The 22,924-nt window shown below is 43.0% G+C and overlaps 1 protein-coding gene across 14 annotated transcripts in view; it reads right to left on the bottom strand.

The window, feature by feature from the left end:
• NRXN2 (neurexin 2) overlaps positions 1-22,924 on the bottom strand; it is a 609,925-nt gene that overhangs the window by 325,578 nt on the left and 261,423 nt on the right. For 9 of the 14 annotated variants that reach the window (XM_069965315.1, XM_069965314.1, XM_069965322.1 and 6 more), the window contains 2 exons: positions 5,197-5,498; positions 1,042-1,065 (listed from right to left, as the gene is read on the bottom strand). In XM_069965315.1, coding sequence (XP_069821416.1) covers positions 1,042-1,065; positions 5,197-5,498 — 326 coding nt within the window. Of the gene's footprint in view, positions 1-1,041; positions 1,066-5,196; positions 5,499-10,771; positions 10,821-22,924 lie in introns of those variants that run through there. The other 5 variants (XM_069965328.1, XM_069965329.1, XM_069965320.1 and 2 more) reach the window with 2 other exon arrangements.

The following is a 22,924-nucleotide window of genomic DNA, read 5'->3' as shown; positions in this document are numbered from 1 at the left end:
TATCCTCTATTTCTTCCTGCACGACAAAATCACTGTTATTTTCCCAACACACCTTACACTGGCTTTACCACCGCATGAAACAAATAACCTGTTCCGGTAGTGCCCAGTGACTGCAAAACACCCACTACACCCAATAACACAGCGTGCCATCCTAGAATAGTAACAACCCATTCCAATGATAAAGCTTGTCTGCAACTCCGCTCTAGACCACATGGTGTCAGCACCTATACACCAATCTGTATATAGAACGCAGCTCGGATTTAATACTTCTATATACCGTCTGTAACACATGACAATAACCACATGGGGACACCATATTTCTACAAACCTTCATACAGCGGAAAACTCAGCCTGATACCGAAATGACCAGTGGGTCGCCATCAGTCACTGACACCCACGATACTATTAGCGCAAAATAGTAAGAAAACGCTCTCTATGTTCATAAGAGCATGTAATGTCTGCATACAGATGTATAACACAGCCGCTCGCTGGTTATCTATATACGGTATATATATATATATATATATATATATATATATATATATATATATATATGTAATTCCACAAAGGAGACGTCATCTTAATGCATCTTATTGTTTTATTACATGCTATATGTGTGCTTTTTGTTATTTTACATCAGAGCTTTTTCCGGTCTTCTCTTACACTAGCACATATAGAAGAAATATGAATGACAGGTACAAATGGATAGAAATCAATTTGAATGTGAATGTTTAAATAATAATAATAATAATAATAATAATAACGATAACAAATAATAATAATAAATATATATATATATATATATATATATATATATAAAAAGATGAAAGTGAAATTATACTGTATAAAAAAAATGATATTCTTTGCAAGAGAGGTAGTAAGGGTTTTGTAAAGAAGAGAGTTTGAGGGTGGGAGGTGAAAGGGTACAGTGGTTGAGGGACTTTTGGTATTTGAGCTGTGAACGGAACAGAAGACAGGAGCTGGAATAAACCCCAGGGGTACAATTGGAGTGATATCTACCAGGTAATGGAGTTTGTTTACCAGAGCATGTCCGATGCCTGCATGCTTTATCACGATTGGAAAGAGAATAAAAAAAAAAATAATAAAATAAAAAAAACGATATAATACAAATGGGGAGAAGGAAGGAGATCTCCCCCTTCCCTTCATCCTCCAGGTTACCCCCCGTCCCATCATTCACCTATCCGCTTTAAGCTATTACAGACTAGCATAGGAAAAATGAAAAAAAAAAAAGGGAAGATAGTTCTATATTCCAGCTGGAAAATATTAAAAGAAAAAAATTGGAAGTGGGAGCAAGTGAAAGAATTGAGGACAGAGGGGAGTGGAGTGAAAAGAATGAGGACCGGGGGAGCTAGATACAGAAATATATCAAATAGAAGGCTAAAAAGACAGGTAAAAGGGATAAAACGTGAATGACCGTGGACGCCTTGTACTTTTTTGTATTATAGAATATCACCATTTCAGGGCATTAATAATTCAGGCTATATAGAAGAAAAGGCAGGGGTTATTGTCAAGCATATATAACATCCTTTTATGCAAACAGTAACTAACAAATACACATCTGCAGTGCTATATTCTACCATAAATTGTGTTATGGGGCTCTAAACAGCACCGCTTTTGAACAGGGAGTCAGGGATAAGCTGCAATACCAGGCCGAGCCCCTGGGCAAGAATGGCGCTGTTTTATGCTACCCCACAGTTACCAGGACGAGTCACAGAAATGTAATGGTTTATGCTGTAAGAGCTATGCTATTCTATGGGGGAGATTTATCAAACATGGTGTAAAGTGAAACTGGCTCAGTTGCCCCTAGCAACCAATCAGATTCCACTTTTCATTCCTCACAGACTCTTTGGAAAATGAAAGGTGGAATCTGATTGGTTGCTAGGGGCAACTGAGCCAGTTTCACTTTACACCATGCAGGAGATTTATCAAACATGGTGTAAAGTGAAGCGGGCTCAGTTGCCCCTACCAACCAATCAGATTCCACCTTTCATTTTCCAGAGTCTGTGAGGAATGAAAATGCACCATGTTTGATAAATCTCCCCCTATATCTTTATTCAAGATTAGAAGCAGAAAGAAACATCTATAAGTGAGGAATGGTAGAAATATACATATAATAGCTGTAGGCCAAACGTTCCTTCAGCAAACAGCTATCTCTCTAGACTCCCTACCGGCCATGCATTCATATGTTCAGCATGGTGAAAGGGAGGAGGAAGACGCTGCCAAACTCCTCTAGTGATGGCTTATCTCCTCAAGAACAAAAAGACCAGGCAGCTGATATTCATTATAGCCAGGTCTTCTCTTCCTTAGCATCAGGGAGGGTAAGGGGTGATCGGCTGGTCCCCACCGCAAAGGCGGGTTCGGCCATAGTGCAAACAAGTCTTATCTATGTAAAAGGAAGAGAATGAGAGGGAATAATAATAATAATAATCATAATAATAATAATAATAATAATGAAGGCCACTTCTTTCATAGATGGTGATATTCACATCTATCTATATGAAATGACCAAATCTGCTTATGTAAAGTGTATGGGGGCCCCCCGACAAAATAAAGATGGGACATGTTACATTCTACCTGTAATCAGAGAAGAGCTGTCTGGCAGCGGCTTATCCCTCCTCCCTCCATTGGGAAGACATGAATGTTTAGCCTTTCAGTGTATGTCCATCTTTAACCATCAATTTAAATAGCCCTATAAATAGCTAAAGATACAGAGACACAAGATACTGTATTTAGGACATGCCATAAATCTCCAGGCGGTGTCGGCTTCGAGGGGTCTGAGCTTTATCCGTACCTTGCGGCTGGTCTGAGAAAATGAGGCCTAATGCTTTTTTTCACCAAGGCCACTAGGAGACCTCAGTGATTGGACCCCAACCTACTGGAGATTGATGGCATATCCTAGCAATACATTATCAATGTGTATAATATTTCTGTGATTGGCTCCTGTATTTGTAGAGCTATTTACCTGGATGGTTAATGTCTGTGATTCATCTATTGTATAGAAACTAGAGTTTCAGATCCACAATGGCTAAAAAGATTTACATAAAAAGCAACATAAAAGCAAACATAAACTTAATCTCACCATGTTTACCTGTAGTCAAAATATAAATTATATAAAATTAACATTCACAACACATATGGTATAGAGTTCTATATAAGATTATCTACAGAATAATAATAATGACAATGAAAACAATACATTTTTTTATTAATAAGACCACATAGATGATAGACACATAGATAGATAGATAGATAGATAGATAGATAGATAATTAATAGATAGATAGGAAAATAATAGATAGATAGATAGATAGATAGATAGATAGATAGATAGATAGATAGATAAAAGATAGCTAGGAGATAGATAGATAGATAGATAGATAGATAGATAGATAGATAGGAGATAGATAAATAATAGATAGATAGATAGATAGATAGATAGATAGATAGATAGATAGAAAATAAATAGATAGATAGATAGATAGATAGATAGATAGATAGATAGATAGATAATAGATAGAGACTGGGAGATAACAGAAAAACAAACTTTAATTAAAAAAAATTAAAATGGCAAACAGAGAGTGAAGTAGTTGGAAGCCATAGCTCTCTGGGCTGTAGAGCCAGCTCCCCATAAACATGGAAGCCTGGCAGCATCCATCTCCCAGGAGGACAAAGGATTTGGCCGGTTGAGATCCAACATGCCTTGTTTTCTCTCACAGAAGACATAAGAGGTCAGTTCACATTAGGCTAATGACCAATGTTTGTGGCCAGCTCTATCCTAGGAGGACACATGCTCAGATTCTCGAATTTTTAAAGATTTTCAATGTCAGCTACAAATATACAAGTGACAGGCTTCTCCCCTGTATATAAATTCTAGAAGTAGGTAAAAGTGATTGTCCCTCCTCACTTCCACCAGTTATAGATGTGGAGATGTCACTACCATAGTATCTTTATTATGAGGTCATATTCTGGATACAGTCACATGACCTGGCTAATATCTGGGATATCCATATTCCAATTAAAGGCCTATTATTTTTATAGCATCTGATCCTAGTTAGTTACAAGCTCTTTCCTTCATGCCTTCAACATGTTGACCAGCATCTGAGTAGCTCCGGTATATGATAATGATGACAATATGCATCTGCTATATAGATGAATTTTTTTTCGATCCATCTGGTGTGCTGAATTTTTTATTTTTTTTGCCTTATCTACATGGAAATTTTGCATTCAACAGATATGTAAAAAATCTTTTCACACTAACTCTTTGCATTTGGCGTGTTAACATGAGTTAGATGACATACAGCGCCATTACTAAAAATAACAGTACTCTAGTCGTGATGGAATTTTCTTAAGATCACAACTTATCGATGGTCAGAACAGATGCCAGGTAATATACAATATCTAAATCTTTTTACTCATTGTATAGGCCTTTGAATAAGAAACTGGAGTCAACCAGAGTTTAGTAGTCATGGTCACCATAAAGCCTATAGGGGCCAAATAATTTTCTCATATGATGACACCATTACTAGAAATCATAGTGATAGTTTTGGACCTTCTAGAAGATTTTGCATTGGGCCAATATTTCCATCTCTGACCTCATATAAGATAAAAGCTGAGATAAAAGATAATGCAGAAGAAATGGTAAGTACTATTAGACCCTATAACTAGTGAATAGAGATGATAAAACATGTTAAGAGTTCAAGGGGTATTCCGGGAAAAATCTACTTTTCCCCTATCTACAGGAAGGTCCAACCCGTGAACCCCTGGCAATCTCCATATCGGGCCTTTCTTCTCCGTATCGGGCCCTTCAGTGCTGTTCTGGCATATTCAGCTGTGGATAGGGGAAAAGTACATTTTTCCAGGAATACCCCTTTCAGGTACGCACAAACCCAAACTATCTGCATTTTAATCATACTGCCTGGAGAAGGTGGATGTAGCCCAAGGACTGCCTGGAAAACATTTCACTTCCTTAGCCATAGGCTGTATCCAAGTTTTCCAGGCAGTTCTTGGGCCGCATCCACCTTCTCCAGGCAGAAGGTTTCAAATGCTGATTGTTCTGGTTAGTGCGAAGCCGAACTGTCGGCAGGTTCGCGCATCTCTCCTGGTGAACAAAGCCTATAATGCTTAAAATTGTAAACTTAATGAAAGTATAATAGTAAAGAAACTTCCAAGACATACCTGCCGTAGATTCCTGGTGACACGGACGTCATGCCAGCTGTTGTCATTGAACTTGCCGTTGACGGGCTCCACGAGGGCTTCAAAGGCTCCAGATCCAAGGTTGATGACCAACCACACGGCCCCGCTCTTCAACGAAAGGTTGACATAATCTGCAGACTTTCCTGTATGGAGCATCAATCCATTCCGTTGGAGGGTTTTAAAGGAGAGGGTAATTTCATCGGCGCTGCTCTGGATTGGGCTGTGGGACAAGTCATAGCAGAAGAACTCGTTTCCTCGGAACGTAGCCGCGTATTCTTCTTTCCCTAGAGAAAGCATCGAATAGGAACGTGGAGGAAGTAAATATGAGAAGTGAAAGCATAGGGAAGTGCAATAGTGCAATAAGCATTGTAAACCAGTTAGAGCAATGATAAGTGAAGCATGGCAGTACGAAGGCTAGAGAAAGAGACAACGCTCAATAAAAGGAGGAAAGGTAAAACTCAGGGCGCTAGATAGACAAATATTATAACAAGAAGGAAGGACCAAGAACATTGGAGTAAGAATTCAGAAGGAAATATAAGACCATAGCTTATAATATAAGAAGCGTATTATTGCCCTTTGCTGTATAAAGTCTGTGTAAACAAGAAGCGTCAATGTGGTCCAAGTTTCATGGTAATCTCAGTGCTCGCCTCCAAACACATGACAGTCACACTCTCATTCAGCCTTATTTTTCACGACCTCACATTTCAGCAGATGTTTAAATACAGATGAATTTTCAGTAGAACGACAAGGCTACCACGATAGGAGTTACATGGGCACTGTCACATCATAGAGACATGTCAAGAGTTTTGGTTGGTTGGTTGGATCTTGGTGTTCTGATCCTGACCAATCGCTTGAGCAGGGAAAAGAGCACCTAGTGTGTTCTCCCCCAACTCTGTGCAACCATGACCATGGTGGACCCCCAATGTAAGTCTATGGGACCACTTTGGTTGCTAACACAGAGATCAGGGAGAAAAGAACTCAGCCACGCGCTTCTCTTCTTGTTCGTTCTAGTGGTTGGATAGAGTTTAAACACTCAGATCCTAATCAGTCAATACTTTTGAACAACATGCTATTTTTTTTTTTTAAAGAGACAAGTGCACTTTAAGTAAAACCAATTACGCAAGATTCACTCTAGGAAAATTCTAAGGTAGAAATTTGTTAATGAGTTGATTTTGGCTCATTCCAAAAATTTGAGCTGAAATGTTGGCAGTCATTTCCTGTATACAATTGCTATGACAAACACAACATTCTCGTTTATTTGCATTCACTCTGGGTGCTAACACTCCATAAGGACTAAAGTCAAAGATTAACACATGTAAAGGGAAGCCCCTTTATATTTAATAATTGCAATTAGAAATCTGAAGGTGTGAACACACCCTCTAAATGTGACACGCCACATCTTTCTCCGTAGAGTTTGCCAATCTCATTGAGATTCACTCATAATCTGATTGTTAAATATTCCATTTCAGGAAACAAGGATGGGAGAGACCGGCTTTTATTTTATCCACTTCTTTGTTTCTACAAAGGATAAGTAGTCTAGACAATGCGATCAAGTTGAATTTAGATTTTTATTGGGAAAACAGCTAAAATGTGACAGCTATCTTCTGTGTATGGGAGGCTGAAGTGTATATTCTTGAGATTTGGAAACCAGTCTGTGCACTTCACTGGTGTCTCTGTGAGATCATGATCATATTCCTTAAAAGCTAGGCATTTTCCTTAGTCCTGTGAGACATATATATATATATATATATATATATATATATATATATCACAAAACCTTTGAATGAAAGGGCACAACCTGACAAAAGGTCTTTACAGTCCAGACAGGCGTTGTATTTTGTACTGATGTTTGATAAAGCTGAATTTGTTAAGAATTGGGTTTCTGGTTGAGCTCTGGCTATGCTGGCAGGGTTTTTTGCCTGTTAAGAAAGCTCATTCCATATTTTGGGGCGAACCAGCCACTCACATCAGGTTTGGCCATAGGAGGGGTCTCACGCGCATTATGGTCTCACTGCGTGGAGATGAGCCAACCAGCCGAAATTTTGGGTTCACATGAACTCGAACAATCAGCATTTGAATTCCACTGCCTGGAGAAGGTGGATTCAGCCCGAGGACTTTATGCAAAACATCGATACAGCAGGCTGTATCCATGTTTTCCGGGCACTTCTCAGACTGCACCCACCTTTTTTAAGGCAGTGGGATTAAAATGCTAATCATTCGGGTTTATGTGAACCCGAACTTTCACAGGTTCGCTCATATCCATATCATATTCATATCCATGGCGACTTGAAGTTCGGGATTAGAAGAGGAAATCTCCGCAGATCCGGCAGCGGACCATCAGGATGGTCAATGATTGAGGAAACCTCCAAGATAAAGGTGGGCAAGCTGTGGCAGAAGGTAACTTCTTTAAGACCCACAGTGATACAACTGGATTGGTAATAGCCAAAAGTAATTTTAGGGCAATGAATGTAGGTAGTGTAGTTGTATATTTCAGCCCTTTGTCCTAATGAAACTACAACCAGGAAAAGATATTTGGTCTTCTGCCAAGAGTTGCCAAGAGGAGAACCACCTCTTTGGTGCAGTCAGCAAGATTGCAGAACCAAATCCAATTTCGGAACAAAGCTCAATTCAAAACTTCTGAGAGAGGTTACAATATTCAATTAGAGATGACACTTTTGTGAACACAAGTACAGCCCCCGCTAAGTAAATGCATTGGTTATAAGGTCCCCACCTCTAGGGACTGAGTGGTGGAAACTCTTAATGGTGGCTCCACTGCCGTTTTAGGAGGACTTGCGGGGCGCTGTTTGGTGCAACAGGCAAGGTATAGTTTCCTCACGGAGAATGACACTAGTGAGGAGCTTGTTCATTGGACTAGGTGTATTATCCACATGTCTTTGTAGTCTTAAAAATGGAAAGGAGAAGTGCGCAGTGGTAAAAAGAGACAGAACTTGTGTCAGGTGCGTAAGAGGAAGCAGCCCTGATCCTAGAAGGAGGCAAACTGGTATACACCACCAGAAAGAATCAAGTATATGGGATCCCAGAGCAACACATAATATCAAGTAGTATTGACTTTTGAGGGGCTCACAGTGGCATACATGAGGATGTGAATTGACCATTTCATGACAGCTCAGAGATGGAAGTTCATCAACTGACCAACTGGTGTATGTCCTAATGGTAGGAGTGATCTGGAAGGGAGTGCATTTGGGGTAAGTGTATAGGAGGTAACCCTATATTTTCCATCAAATGGTCCTATATGTAGAATGTAGCCCCTTTGCAAAGCATCTGGGACAGACTGGGGTTGGCTTAGCCATTTTGTGGCATCTTATACTCCACAAAGTTAAGCAAGGTACGTCTGTAACTGTGAATGGATGAGAATTGTGAAAGATAATGATATAGCACCCTACAAGGCCCTATGGAGGTTCCTGAGTGATAGTAACACTAAGTGACTGAGGCAACCCCATTAGGCTAACTTTTCTGAGAGCGTCACTTTGGTGAGACCTTGGGTTAATACCATGATGAGCTGACACTATCTGGGTGAAAGAAAATGACACTTACATCCAGGAAAACACTCATGTGTAGGAGGAAACGCCAGAAAAAGAACTGTGCAATATTAATGGAGCTTCTCTTAAGCTAGCGGGGATGTGTTATTTATATGTGAAAACAGATTGTGCTAACATATTTCTATGAAAGCAAGCTAATAAACTGATCATATTACAGATTACAGGATGTTCATATTGTTTAAACTTTAAAGGTAACATCATTTACAGATGAGCATTCAAATAGAAAATGTTATATATTATATTATAGTGTTTAATGCCATGTTGTCCAGCATTTTGTTATATGTTTATAGTGTGGAGAGCTCTATTTCTCAGAGCTCCAAATTCTCTGCATAGATTGAAAAGGTTAAATATAACTTGCTCACTGCACACTGCCACCACTAGAGGGAGGTACAGAGCTTACTGCATACTATGAGCTAGTGCTCTGAATCACTGGCTTGCTTCTTTACAGGAAAAGCAGGAGGACTGGAAGTTAGGATGGAACGGTTGTGCTGAAGGCTGTAAGAAGTAATGCAGACTTTGTGGAGCTAATTTGGGCAGGGGTGATTCTACACTGTTAAAGCTTAGACAAGGAGAAGCTGGGTGTCCTCACTGTGGCTACCTCTATTGTCTAGGGGCTAGGTAAGGATGCGCCATGGACGTGGTAGTCTGCAGTCGGCTCTGTAAGCTATAGCAGAAACCATCGAGTGCATCATCAGCATGCATTTCTAGCTCCAAGGCATCTTCTAGGGCTGGGTCAAGCAGGGCAGGTGGACTGTGAGCAGGTGGACTGTGTCTGGAAAACAGTGGTGGGGATGGTTAAGTGGGATCCAGATCTGCTCAACTATCCCTTGGCTGTTGGTTGAGGCTAAATTAGGGCAGAGGTGCCATTGGTGAGAGGATATTCTTCTGACCCCTAGTAAGCTTTGTCTGTGTAAGTGCCCTTGGGGCAAGGGTTTGAAAGCAAGACAAAGTTGTAAGAAAGAAGATGGCAAACTCCAATTCAGTGAGAACCTATGAAGTAGGGGACAAGCTCCAGTGAAGAGAACAGGGTCCTGAATGTAAACTGAAGGGTTCAATACAGGTACAGTAAAGGGGTTTTTCAGCCTATAACACTTACCCCCTATCTATAGTATAGGGAACATGTCTCTAACCGCTGGGGCCCCTACAATCTCAAGAACAGGGTGCTGCTTCTTCCATTGCAATGTGCATTGCTGTCTCCTTCCAAAGGTAAACACAGGGACCCTGTTCTTGAGATCCCTGGGGTTTCCAGCGGTCCCCCCCCCCCCCCCCCCCCCCTCCCATGATCAGGCACTTATTCTTAATCCTAACTCTCTTTACATTGTTTCCTTACGGCACCATTTTATATAACCATGTGCGTCTTCTAAGAACTGAAACGGTTGAGAAAGTGTAGAAACTGTTCAGTCTTTATAAGGGAAATGCGGCCATATTGTACACTTGTACTGGTCCACAAAGCTGAGCTCTGAGATGTTGTTTTCCGGATGACTCCTGTACGCTGCAGTTAAACTGATAGCATTGTTTCTGCCGTAGACCGTAGTTATTCCTGTATCTCGTCTGCTTTGCCGGGTGACGAAAGGACATAAGTGGTTTTATAGTATAAATAAATTTAGCTCCTATTTCGCCATCCAGCATCCATTACAATTTGGTCCTTGAGCTCCGATAACAGAAATGGCAGCTGCAAAGAGAGACGTTGTTTACTTTGGCTACAACGCGAGGCATGTCCATTGGGATCTATGCAATTTTATTTGCTGGCGCATTGGAGAATCAATGCAGTGAGTAGGAAGTCGATGCATTTCCTTATGAACTCCACGTAGAATGAATTAGCCCCTATAAGGCCCAAGCGTGGCTCCGTTTTATGGTATTTAGGTAAACAGGAAAGGCCGGCACCAGTATAATGATGCTCGTGATGACACCCAAGTCCGACATTAACCTGTCACTTAATTGAAACACGTCGGAGCCAATGTTAATGTGGAAGCTTCCAGCTGGGCATTCCTTCTTACCATGGCGTCTCCTTGATGTCTTATTATTTATCAGCGATGTAACATTAGTGCGGGATGGGCACAGCTGGGATCACCGGAGCACGAGCCGTCCGGTAATGTTTGCGTTACTTTATATTCACAGCTGTGGAGGCAGAAATGCGTTGAACGTTCGTTACTATGGCAACGGCTACTACTCGCTTGCAACCGGCTGCATAAATCCTAGCAGCGGAATTAAAGCCTCATGCATCCTGCCCCACAATAACAAGGCACATTCCTCAAGATTGCCTTTTGTTATGCAATAGCGTTCCCGGAGTCATAAATATTAGGAGCTGTTTATGCCTTTTGTGTTGTGCTCTATGGCATCCAGTAGGGCAGTTTAATATAATCTAATATTTCTTCTTTAACTCCTTGACATCATTCCATTAGCTGGGATCACATCTGTAACGCCATTCTCCCCATCGCTGACCGTGCCGCATCCATCCAGGCTCTTCTCCTTCTCAGCACTTGCGTAATAATCATAATGAAACGTTGGTGAAAAATGACATAAAAAGAGCCACATGCAGTTGTTACCATCGTGCCCGTAGCCTATGACACTGGCGAAAGGGGACATGAGACAACGTCACGGCCACACGCTAAAAATAGGATTATGCATTACACAAATCATTCGCGGTGATGGTTGTTCTAAGGAGCAAAGCAAAGATGAAGAAACCCCCCACTGTGACACCCACCCCCACAATGTCACTCCAAGTGGCACTCGCGTAAACAAATAAATCATGTCATACGTGGCATCACATGTAAATGATATTTACAGAAGTGATGTGCACAACATGGATGACATCTGGTGACAGATCGTCTCGCAAAGGGAATTGTAAACCCATATACATTGCTAAGAGCATCCGTAATGAGAATATGTGCTCAATGGAGCAAAACCCCCTGTCTGGCACACAAGGCTGGGGAAACCCTTTCCATTGGGCATCCCTTACATGACATAACATACAATGGGCATAGAGGCATATAACGCATGTAACATGTCCGAAGGAGACATACTAGAGGAAATGATAGGAAAGATGTAATAGGTCTCATACGTTTATAGAGATATGAAGAGAGATGAGATGATTTCCTGGAATTCATTTCTGGTTATTCATTTCAGCCTAAATAATTCAATTCCAAAATCAAAGTTTCCTCCAGTTACCCTAGAAACTCCTGGATGGGACTGAGAGGGTTGAGGGGGTTTAATATTATATTTAATATCCTGTGCACAGTAGGTTTCCCAGCAGCGGAAGAACAGAACATGATGGAGAAGGCAGGAGATGGGAGGCTGTGTAGGGGTAGTAGTAGAAGTACAGTATAGAACATGATGGATAGGGCAGGAGATGTGCATAGGTGGTCATAGTAGTAGGGGTAGTGGTAGTAGTATGGACAAGGCAGGAGACGGGCGCCTCTGTAGGGGTGGTAGTAACAGTAGTGGAAGTAGTAGTATGGAACATGATGGACAAGGCAGGAGATTGGCGGTGTGTAGGGTAGTACTAATACAGTATAGGACATGATGGATAAGGCAGGAGATGGGCGGTGTGTAGGGTAGTACTAATACAGTATAGGACATGATGGATAAGGCAGGAGATGGGCGGTGTGTAGGGTAGTACTAATACAGTATAGGACATGATGGATAAGGCAGGAGATGGGCGGTGTGTAGGGTAGTACTAATACAGTATAGGACATGATGGATAAGGCAGGAGATGGGCGGTGTGTAGGGTAGTACTAATACAGTATAGGACATGATGGATAAGGCAGGAGATGGGCGGTGTGTAGGGTAGTACTAATACAGTATAGGACATGATGGATAAGGCAGGAGATGGGCGGTGTGTAGGGTAGTACTAATACAGTATAGGACATGATGGATAAGGCAGGAGATGGGCGGTGTGTAGGGTAGTACTAATACAGTATAGGACATGATGGATAAGGCAGGAGATGGGCGGTGTGTAGGGTAGTACTAATACAGTATAGGACATGATGGATAAGGCAGGGGATGGGCGGTGTGTAGGGTAGTACTAATACAGTATAGGACATGATGGATAAGGCAGGAGATGGGTTGTGCGTAGGGTAGTACTAATACAGTATAGGACATGATGGATAAGGCAGGAGATGGGCGGTGTGTAGGGTAGTACTAATACAGTATAGGACATGATGGATAAGGCAGGAGATGGGCGGTGTGTAGGGTAGTACTAATACAGTATAGGACATGATGGATAAGGCAGGAGATGGGCGGTGTGTAGGGTAGTACTAATACAGTATAGGACATGATGGATAAGGCAGGAGATGGGCGGTGTGTAGGGTAGTACTAATACAGTATAGGACATGATGGATAAGGCAGGAGATGGGCGGTGTGTAGGGTAGTACTAATACAGTATAGGACATGATGGATAAGGCAGGAGATGGGCGGTGTGTAGGGTAGTACTAATACAGTATAGGACATGATGGATAAGGCAGGAGATGGGCGGTGTGTAGGGTAGTACTAATACAGTATAGGACATGATGGATAAGGCAGGAGATGGGCGGTGTGTAGGGTAGTACTAATACAGTATAGGACATGATGGATAAGGCAGGAGATGGGCGGTGTGTAGGGTAGTACTAATACAGTATAGGACATGATGGATAAGGCAGGGGATGGGCGGTGTGTAGGGTAGTACTAATACAGTATAGGACATGATGGATAAGGCAGGAGATGGGTTGTGCGTAGGGTAGTACTAATACAGTATAGGACATGATGGATAAGGCAGGAGATGGGCGGTGTGTAGGGTAGTACTAATACAGTATAGGACATGATGGATAAGGCAGGAGATGGGCGGTGTGTAGGGTAGTACTAATACAGTATAGGACATGATGGATAAGGCAGGAGATGGGCGGTGTGTAGGGTAGTACTAATACAGTATAGGACATGATGGATAAGGCAGGAGATGGGCGGTGTGTAGGGTAGTACTAATACAGTATAGGACATGATGGATAAGGCAGGAGATGGGCGGTGTGTAGGGTAGTACTAATACAGTATAGGACATGATGGATAAGGCAGGAGATGGGCGGTGTGTAGGGTAGTACTAATACAGTATAGAATATGATGGACAAGGCATGAGATGTGCGGCTCTGTAGGGGTAGTAGTGCTAGTAGTGGTAGTATGGAACATGATGGACGAGGCAGGAGATGTGCAGCTGTATAGGGCTGGTAGTAGTACAGTATAGAACATGACGGACAAGGCAAGAGATGTGTGGCGTGTTGGGGTAGTAGTAGTTGGTATAGTATAAAACGTGATGGATAAGACAGATGTGCGTTTTGTTAGGGTAGTAGTAAAAGTACAGTATAGAACATAATGGACAAGGCAGGAAATGTCTGGCAGTGTAGGGGTAGTAGTATTACAGTATGGAACATCATACACCAGACAGGAGATGCGCGGCTGTGTAGGGGTAGTAGTTGTAGTAGTGGTAGTAGTAGTAGTAGTAGTATTACAGTATGGAACATCATACACCGGGCAGGAGATGGGCGGTTGTGTAGGGGGAGTAGTGGTAGTAGTGGTAGTAGTATTACAGTATGGAACATCATACACCGGGCAGGAGATGGGCGGTTGTGTAGGGGGAGTAGTGGTAGTAGTGGTAGTAGTATTACAGTATGGAACATCATACACCGGGCAGGAGATGGGCGGCTGTAGAGATAGCCATAGCGGCAGCAGAGTTAATAGTAGCTATAGCAGCAGTATTGTATGGGACACAATGGAGCACACAGGAGGCTGGGTAGGGTTAGTAGCAGCTGTGGCCATTTTGAGACATTCATCCACACCATCCAAATAAAATCTCTAAAAATGTCAACATTTTGAAATTCACAATGAATTAGATTTTTGAAAGAATCATTTCTTATATCGTTTAACATGGTATACATGTTCTAGGATAACTTTTTCTCCTTAAGATCTGATTTGGTAACACTATTGGGCTATGTCTGTGTCGGCACCCAGGCATGATATCAGAAATGTTTAGGCCCTGTATGGATCTCCCCGTGATTCCAAGCATTTCAGGAACGTGAGCATAGATTATACATGTAATGTAAAGGACCCTATGCACTATAGTCGGATGATTCTTAAATGTGTATAGGGATCTCCCAACCCAAAAAGGGTCAGGTATGTTGGACTTCAATTACCTGAGTCTGCCGATGAAGCTGTCTGTCAGCGCCTGTAGATGCTTTACTGGTAGAAATGTCACTATCCAGGAGGTAAGTACACCTTCCCGTGTTGCTACCACACTGAATGTTTCCTCTTCTTGTAGGTAAAAAGAACAGCAGACTCTCGGCCTACCCTAAGTACAGTGTGCCCCCGGTGGTCTGAGACCCTCCCTTGCTCCTGAATGGTATTGTGCCAATGTCAGCCCTGAGGGGTCGTACTGTGACAGCAAGACTGCAAAGAGGGACACCAAATATATTAACAATATTATTAAAGGGGCGCTTTAAGAATGGCTGGATTTTTACTAACACAGGCGTACTACTCTGACATATGCTTTCATTATTCACCATGGCTGACACCTGCTGAGCAGTACACTGCAGCTACTGAACAGTGACAGCACAACGGGGGCAAAGAGCGGGAAACATTAGGAAATCTATTCTATGCAGCATTTTTAGGGGATACAATGACCATTGTTATTTATCCTGGAATCTAAGTGGTCATAATTGTTCTGTACAAGAGGCACAGTGTCCACGATTATGTAGGGGACCCAGTGGCATTATTATTTATTTCTGGGATAACACAATTGTTGTTTAAAAAGGTTGGCCACTTTAGAGTAAAATTGCTCACAGTACAGCATTAGTAAGTGTACTAACAGCCCTTACTGAATGCAGTTCCCTGTGTACCTCATAGAGCTAATATCAGACTCCCCTCCTCCAGGCTGCGCTGTCCTGCTCTGTGGTGTTTCTGTCCATAAGATGGCTGACATGGAGGAGCATGTGACCATGCTCCGCCCCCCAGTGTCCTACACAGTCATATACAGGCTCAGTGGTGGGCACTGGGGGTCGGAGCATGGTCACATTCTTCTCAATGTCGGCCATCTTATGGACAGACTCACCACAGAGCAGGACAGTACAGCCTGGAGGAGGGGAGTCTGATTTTAGCTCTATGAGGTACACATGAAGCTGCTGTCAGTATATACAGTGTGAACACTTACTAATACTGAACTGTAAGCAATTTTACTATAATGTGGCCAACCCCTCTAATTTGGGAATGTAGTGGCCATTATTGTTCATATTACTGGATGCAGTGTTCATTATTATTTATATTAGGCTGCATAGTAGATATTGTTGTTTTTGTTTTGTTATTGTTTATTTTAAGGAATTCCATGGCCATTATTATTTATTCCAGGGGATACAGTGGCCATTATCATTTTAGGGGGATAAGTAGATTCCTCTGAAGAGTGTCTGTATGTGTGACCATTTCTATTACTAATATACCATCAATGTCTCTAGTGGAAATAAAACCCTTAAAGGCAGTTATCCAGGCTTAGAAAAGGCACAGCTACTTTCTTGCAAAAACAGTGCCACCCCTGTACTCAGGTTGTGTGTGGTATTACATTTCAGCTCCATGCACATCAATTGAACTGGGCTGCAAACCTGCATCCAAACTGAGGACGAGAGAGGTGCTTCTTCCGGTAGAAAGTGGTCATGGTATTCAAAGCCTGGATAATCTCCTTAAATTGTATCTGTCAGCTGTAATTCATGTTCCAAACTGCTGACACTGTTCAAAAGCTGTTAAGGCAAGGAGACACATGGTACCATTCATATATCTGTCTGTGCTTCCAGAATATAGAAAAATGCTTTTATTCTATAGTCAATGAGGTGTTCCCAAGCTCCTGAAGTGCAGCAAGCTGTAACATCTCCTTTATACCCCTTCCCATCCCTGACCCTACGTGGGACTTCCAAGTATCAATCAAGTGGGGATGAAGGGGGGTTGGAAAAACCTATTTGACTCTTTGTACCAGAGGATAAAAGCATCTTTCCATGTTCTGGAAGCACAGACAGATATATGAAAGGTACCAGGTGTCTCCTTGTCGTACCAGCTATCTAACGGAATCAGACAGATTCCCTTTACAATATGTTCGGAGGTTAAGTAAACCAACATTGTATGAGAGCAGTCACCTGTATGATGACAGAGAAATGTTCTCGTGTCTGTTAGCAGAAATCTGGGTCTAGTAGGAGGTGTTATCACATGGTGTTTATTAGTTACTTTTGCATTCGCACACAATAACACCATTTCTATGGAGGTGTACTGTAAGGAAAAGGGTTGCTGATACTTAGCATTACTTATATTGCACTAAAACCATGGTACGTCTGATCATTTGGTTTATATAACCAAATCGGACAAGGAAACTAGCATGGACATTTGAATTAATTGAATTTGGGAAACTGCCAGGGCTGTAACCCTAGTGGATACAGGGGGTACAGTAGCACCTGGGCTCAGGATCTTGAGGTGTTCATAAGATGTCTCTATCCCTATCATAGTTTAAAGGAAAAGTCTGGTGTATTATGAAACCTACAGCCGACAGAGGGGAAATTGATTACAAGTACGGACTTACCTCTCCCCATGCCCATGGTGAGCAGCAGGACCGGCCTCGGAACCCTCACTGGACTCCAGGATCTCCGGGGTGTAAACGACCCACCTGATGTACTGGCCGCTCAGCCAGTCAGTGACTGGGGCAGGACACGCTCCAGTCACTGATTGGCTGAAAGGCCAGTCCATCTGCAGGGACAGGCCTTTTCCCTCGAGTTGTGATGTCATCACAATTCGGGAGAAAAATGCCTTCCAGTGGGGGACCTGTGGTCGGTCCCGCCACTCAACGTGGGCATGGGGGGAAGGTAAGTTGGTACTTGTAATCAATTTAATCTGACGGACTTCTCCTTTAAAGTATCACTGTCGTTTGAATTTATTTATTTTTTCCAGAAATCAATAGTAAAGGAGATTTTAAGAAACTTTGTAATTGGGTTTATTAGCCAAAAAATGCATTATAATCATGAAAAAGCAGTTTGAAGCTCTCCCCCTTGTCTTTATTGTTCTCTTATGGAGAGGGGAGAGAAGGAGATGAGGCACCAAAACAGGTCAACAAAGAGTTAATTTACAGCTACATCACCTGCTATCTCCTCTGAAGTCAACACTGAACAACTCTGACCTCTGAATACGCTTTCACACAGGTCCCGCTTTGTAATCCTTTGTTCTCTGCTCTTTGCTGGCGACTAATCTCCCTCCTCCCCCTCCCCTCTCCATAGGTTACACAGGGTACTGATGTAAAAGAGTCGAGATTTCCTGATAATGAGCAGTGGATGAGAGAGAGGAGGGAGGGGGGGGGACCTGGGGAAAGTCTTTTTGAATGCAGATAATGGTCTATTTGTCTAATAAACCCAATTACAAAGTTTTTTTTTTATAAAAAAAAATGCCTGTACTATTGATTTCTGCCAAAAAAAAAAAACCCAACTGACACTTTAAGCATCATAGTTGATGACCCTGTTACAAATTATTGCGTTGGGGTCACCTCATCATGTTACGCCTCTAGGAATTGCACCTTCTTTATTTTTAATGAATCTGACAGCTTGTGAGAATGCAGCTTTGTCTTTAAAGAATGTCAGAGTTGACTGAGACAATTTGCTGGAAGCATATGGCATGGGAGGTTGGTGGATTGTGTGCCCACATGCTGGGTACCAGTACGGGTGACTACAGGCTGCTATACTTCGGTAAGGGAATTTAGATACAAGGCTACAGCAGCAGACGGAGTCCTTGGCCTTGGTAAAGGAAAACCTATTCTAAGTATGGATTCCTTCCTGCTGCCTCATTCAGTGTAACAAGGACGATATAACATCCTCTGAACTGTGGCTCTATATGAAGCATGGTGGATACATATACGGTAGCTTTCAAGGGATTATCCAGGAAAAAAAAAAAAGCTACTTTCTTATGAAAAACAGCACCACCTCTGTCCTCAGCTTGTGTGTGGTATTACAATTTATCTTCATTCACTTTATTAGAACTGAGCTGCAAAACCCCACACCCAGAAGACAAGACAAGAGTGCTGCTGTTTCTGGAGGAAAGAGGTCATGTCTTTCTTAGCCTTCAAAGGGGTTTTCCAACTCGCAAAGTTAAAGTGTCACTGTCATTACATTTTTTCCTGCAGAAATCAATAGTACAGGCGATTTTAAGAAACTTTGTAATTGGGTTTATTAGCCGGAAAATGCATTTTTATCATGAAAAAGCAGATTGAAGCTCTCCCCCCCCCCCTGTCTTCATTGTTAATTAAAGAGTTAATTTAAAGCCACATCACCAGGCTTTCTCCACTGATATCACCACTGACCTCTCTGACCTCTAAATAGGGGCTTTAAGGGGCTCCCTGTTGTGTAATCCTTTGTTCTCGGCTCCCTGCTGAAGACTAATCTCACTTGTCTCTCCTTCCCCCTCCCTTCTCCATAGCTCAGACAGGACCTGTCTGATTGAGATTTCCTGATTCTGAGCAGTGGATGACAGAAAGGAGGGGGGGGGGATCTGGGGAAAGGCTTTTTAAATGCAGATAATGGCATATTTGCCTAATACACCCAATTACAAAGTTTCTTAAAATCGTCTGGACTATTGATTTCTGCAAAAAAAAAAATTAAGGACAGTGACTCTTTAAGGAATAATTATCTGAATATGAGGATCAGCTATTCCTGGCAGCTCCCATAGAATATGAATGGAGAAGTGATGCATATGCATGCCCCTTCCACTCCTCAACCCCTTTAAAACTAAGGCTACATAGCAACTTTGGTTCAACACAGCACCGTGATCCCAATCCCTTACATTATCACAATGCAGGGAATGAACAGCAGTCACCTTTTGTCTGTGTTGCGACCAGAATTGCTTTGTAGAATTATTAGTCAGGTTTAAAGGGGTTGTCCAGAAAAAAAACTTCTTTCAAATCCACTGGTTTCAGAAAATTATATAGATTTGCAATTTACTTCTATTTAAACATCTCAAGTCTTCCCATACTTCCTACTGCATGTCCTGTAGGAAACAGTATTTTTTTTTCAGTCTGACACAGTGCTCTCTTCTGCCATCTCTGTCCATGTCAGGAACTGTCCAGAACACAAGGTGGGAGATTTATCAAACATGGTATAAAGGGAAACTGGATGTGTTGTCCCTAGCAACCAATCAGATTCCACCTTTCATTTTCCAAACAATATGTGAGGAAAGAAAAGTGGAATCTGATTGGTTGCTAGGGGCAACTGAGCCAGTTTCACTTTACACCATGTTTGATAAATATCCCCCAAGAGGTTTTTTATGGTGATTTGCTGCTGCTCTTGACAGTTCCTGACATGGACAGAGGTGGTAGCAGAGAGCACTGTGTCAGACTGAAGAGAACACACCACTTCCTGCAGGACATACAGCAGCTGATAAGTACTGGAAGACTGGAGATTTTAATATAGATGTAAATTACAAATCTGTATAACTTGAAACCAGCTAATTTGAAAGAAAAAGATTTTTGCCGGAGCATCCCTTTAATATATTCATCATGCATTTTTAGATATTTCAGCCTTTCCTCTCCGCCTGTGTCCCTCTATGACAGGGGTCCTCAACTGGTGGACCGCAGTCCGAACCCGGACCGCGTAGGCCAGCTGTCCGGACCCCTGGTCAGACCTCCTAACCGCCCCGGACCGGATCCGGGGCAGTTAGGAGGTCTTGCTTCCCACCGCAATGCCTCCCGCCCCATAGGCGTACTGTCCTTAGATGTCAGTACACCTGTGGGGCTGGTGGCAGTGTCGGTCCGGTCCCCGGCTGATACGTGCTCTCTGGGGATGTCCCGGGGATTCCCCAGCAGAGCGCGCACCTCAGACCTCAGTGTAGGTCGCCGTCCTGTACTTCCGGGAAGTGTACAATGAGGTCACTGATGCGCGCTCTGCTGGGGAATCCCCGGGACATCCCCAGAGAGCGCGTATCAGCCGGGGGCCGGACCAGGAGGAAAGAAGAAGACGGGGAACGAGGTGCTAGGTGAGTTGTGGGTTGTTTGTTTTTTTTTTTGTCTGGGGACCATCTATAAGGGGAGAGCGCACTGAATGGCTATATAATCCTGGGGGGAGCTCACAGGGGGCTATATACTACAGGGGGAGAGCAGAGGGGGCTATATACTACAGGGGGAGAGCACAGGGGGCTATATACTACTTGGGGGGCTATATACTACTGGTGGGAGCTTACAGGGGGGCTATATACTCCTGGGGGGCTATATACTACTTGGGGGGGGGGCTCACAGGGGGCTATATACTACAGGGGACAGCGCACAGGGGGACTATATACTACTGGGGAAAGCGCACAGGGGGGCTATATACTACTGGGGGTCTATATACTACTGGGGGAGCTCACAGGGGGCTATATACTACAGGGGGAGAGCACAGGGGGGCTATATACTACTGGGGGGACCTCACAGGGGGGCTATATACTACTTGGGGAGAGCACAGGGGGGCTATATACTACTGGGGGAAGCTCACAGAGGGCTATATACTACAGGGGGCTATATACTATTGGGGGTAGCTCACAAGGGGCTATATACTACTGGGGGGAGCTCACAGGGGGCTATATACTACTGGGGGAGAGCACAGGGGGGCTATATACTACTGGGGGGACCTCACAGGGGGGGCTATATACTACTTGGGGAGAGCACAGGGGGGCTATATACTACTGGGGGAAGCTCCCAGGGGGGCTATATACTACTGGGGGAAGCTCACAGGGGGGCTATATACTACTGGGGGAGCTCACAGGGGGCTTTATACTACAGGCGGAGAGCACAGGGGGCTATATACTACTGGGGGTAGCTCACAGGGGGCTATATACTACTGGGGGAGCTCACAGAGGGCTAAATACTACAGGGGGGAGCACAGGGGGGCTATATACTACTGGGGGGAGCTCAGGGGGCTATATACTACAGGGGGAGAGCGCACATGGGGGGCTATATACTACTGGGGGAGCAACAGGGGGGGGGGCTATACAATACTGGGGGAGCAACAGGGGGGGTTATATACTACCAAGGCAATCACCCCCTTTGTACCTAATATCAAAGTGCTGGTGAGAGAGAAAAAATGCCAGTTTTCCTGCTAATAAGCAGCAATTCTGTATGTAAATAGTTGAACAACGTTTGTGAAAAGTAACAAAACACGTTTCCTACTGATGTTCAGCTCGGACCTTCACCTGACAATAGACCCCGGTAAGTGGCCCTTCACTAAAAGTTGTTGAGTACCCCTGCTCTATGATAACGTCTTGCACATTGATACATATCAGCCCCATAGAAACATTTATCAAACATGGTGTAAAGTAACACTGGCTCAGTTGCCCCTAGCAACCAATCAGATTCCACCTTTTATTTTCCAGAGTCTGTGAGGAATGAAAAGTGGAATCTGATTGGTTGCTGGGGGCAACTGAGACAGTTTCACTTTACACCATGTTTGAAAAATCTCCCCTATGTTGTAAAGTGAAACTGTCTCAGTTGCCCCTAGCAACCAATCAGATTCCACCTTTCATTCCTCACAGACTCTTTGGAAAATGAAAGGTGGAATCTGATTGGTTGCTAGGGGCAACTGAGCTAGTTTCACTTTACACTATGTGTGATAAATCTCCCCCATGGAGTATTCTTCTATTTCCAGAAATTTCTTAGCAGTATTTGCTGTTAGTAAATCTCCGGTGCTCTACGGACTCTCTCGCTTACAGTAAACTGGAATACGGTAATAACTCACCAGAGACAGCAATGTTCAGTGACAAAGTGTAATCAGACAGTGTGCCAGACACAATGATATTCTATAACCGGTGCCAAGTCAGGACACCGACACCGTGCGTGGAAATAAATGCCCAGCGGAATGGGAGAACAAACAGCAGAAGTGTGTGCGGAATCAGTGGGTATCTATACACGGCAGGCACTTATACATGATGATTTATACATGACGCTCCCTTGTACTTTGCAGAATGCTCATGTACATCCATCCAGACAATTAGAAGTGACATCATCCATTCGGTAAATGTGCGGATTCTTGCATTACAGCGGATTCAGCTTTGAGAATAATCTCGCACTGGGCCCTGGATGAAGTCCTGTGCCCTATACATCTCCCATGTCCTTGAGATGACCCTGTAAATAATTATTGCCTCTGTATCATATA

This window comes from Dendropsophus ebraccatus, chromosome 4, assembly GCF_027789765.1.
Source record: "Dendropsophus ebraccatus isolate aDenEbr1 chromosome 4, aDenEbr1.pat, whole genome shotgun sequence".
In the NCBI taxonomy this organism is placed as follows: Eukaryota; Metazoa; Chordata; class Amphibia; order Anura; family Hylidae; genus Dendropsophus; species Dendropsophus ebraccatus.
The sequence above is the reverse complement of the archived record's forward strand: the minus strand, read 5'-3'. Positions and strand labels throughout refer to the sequence as shown.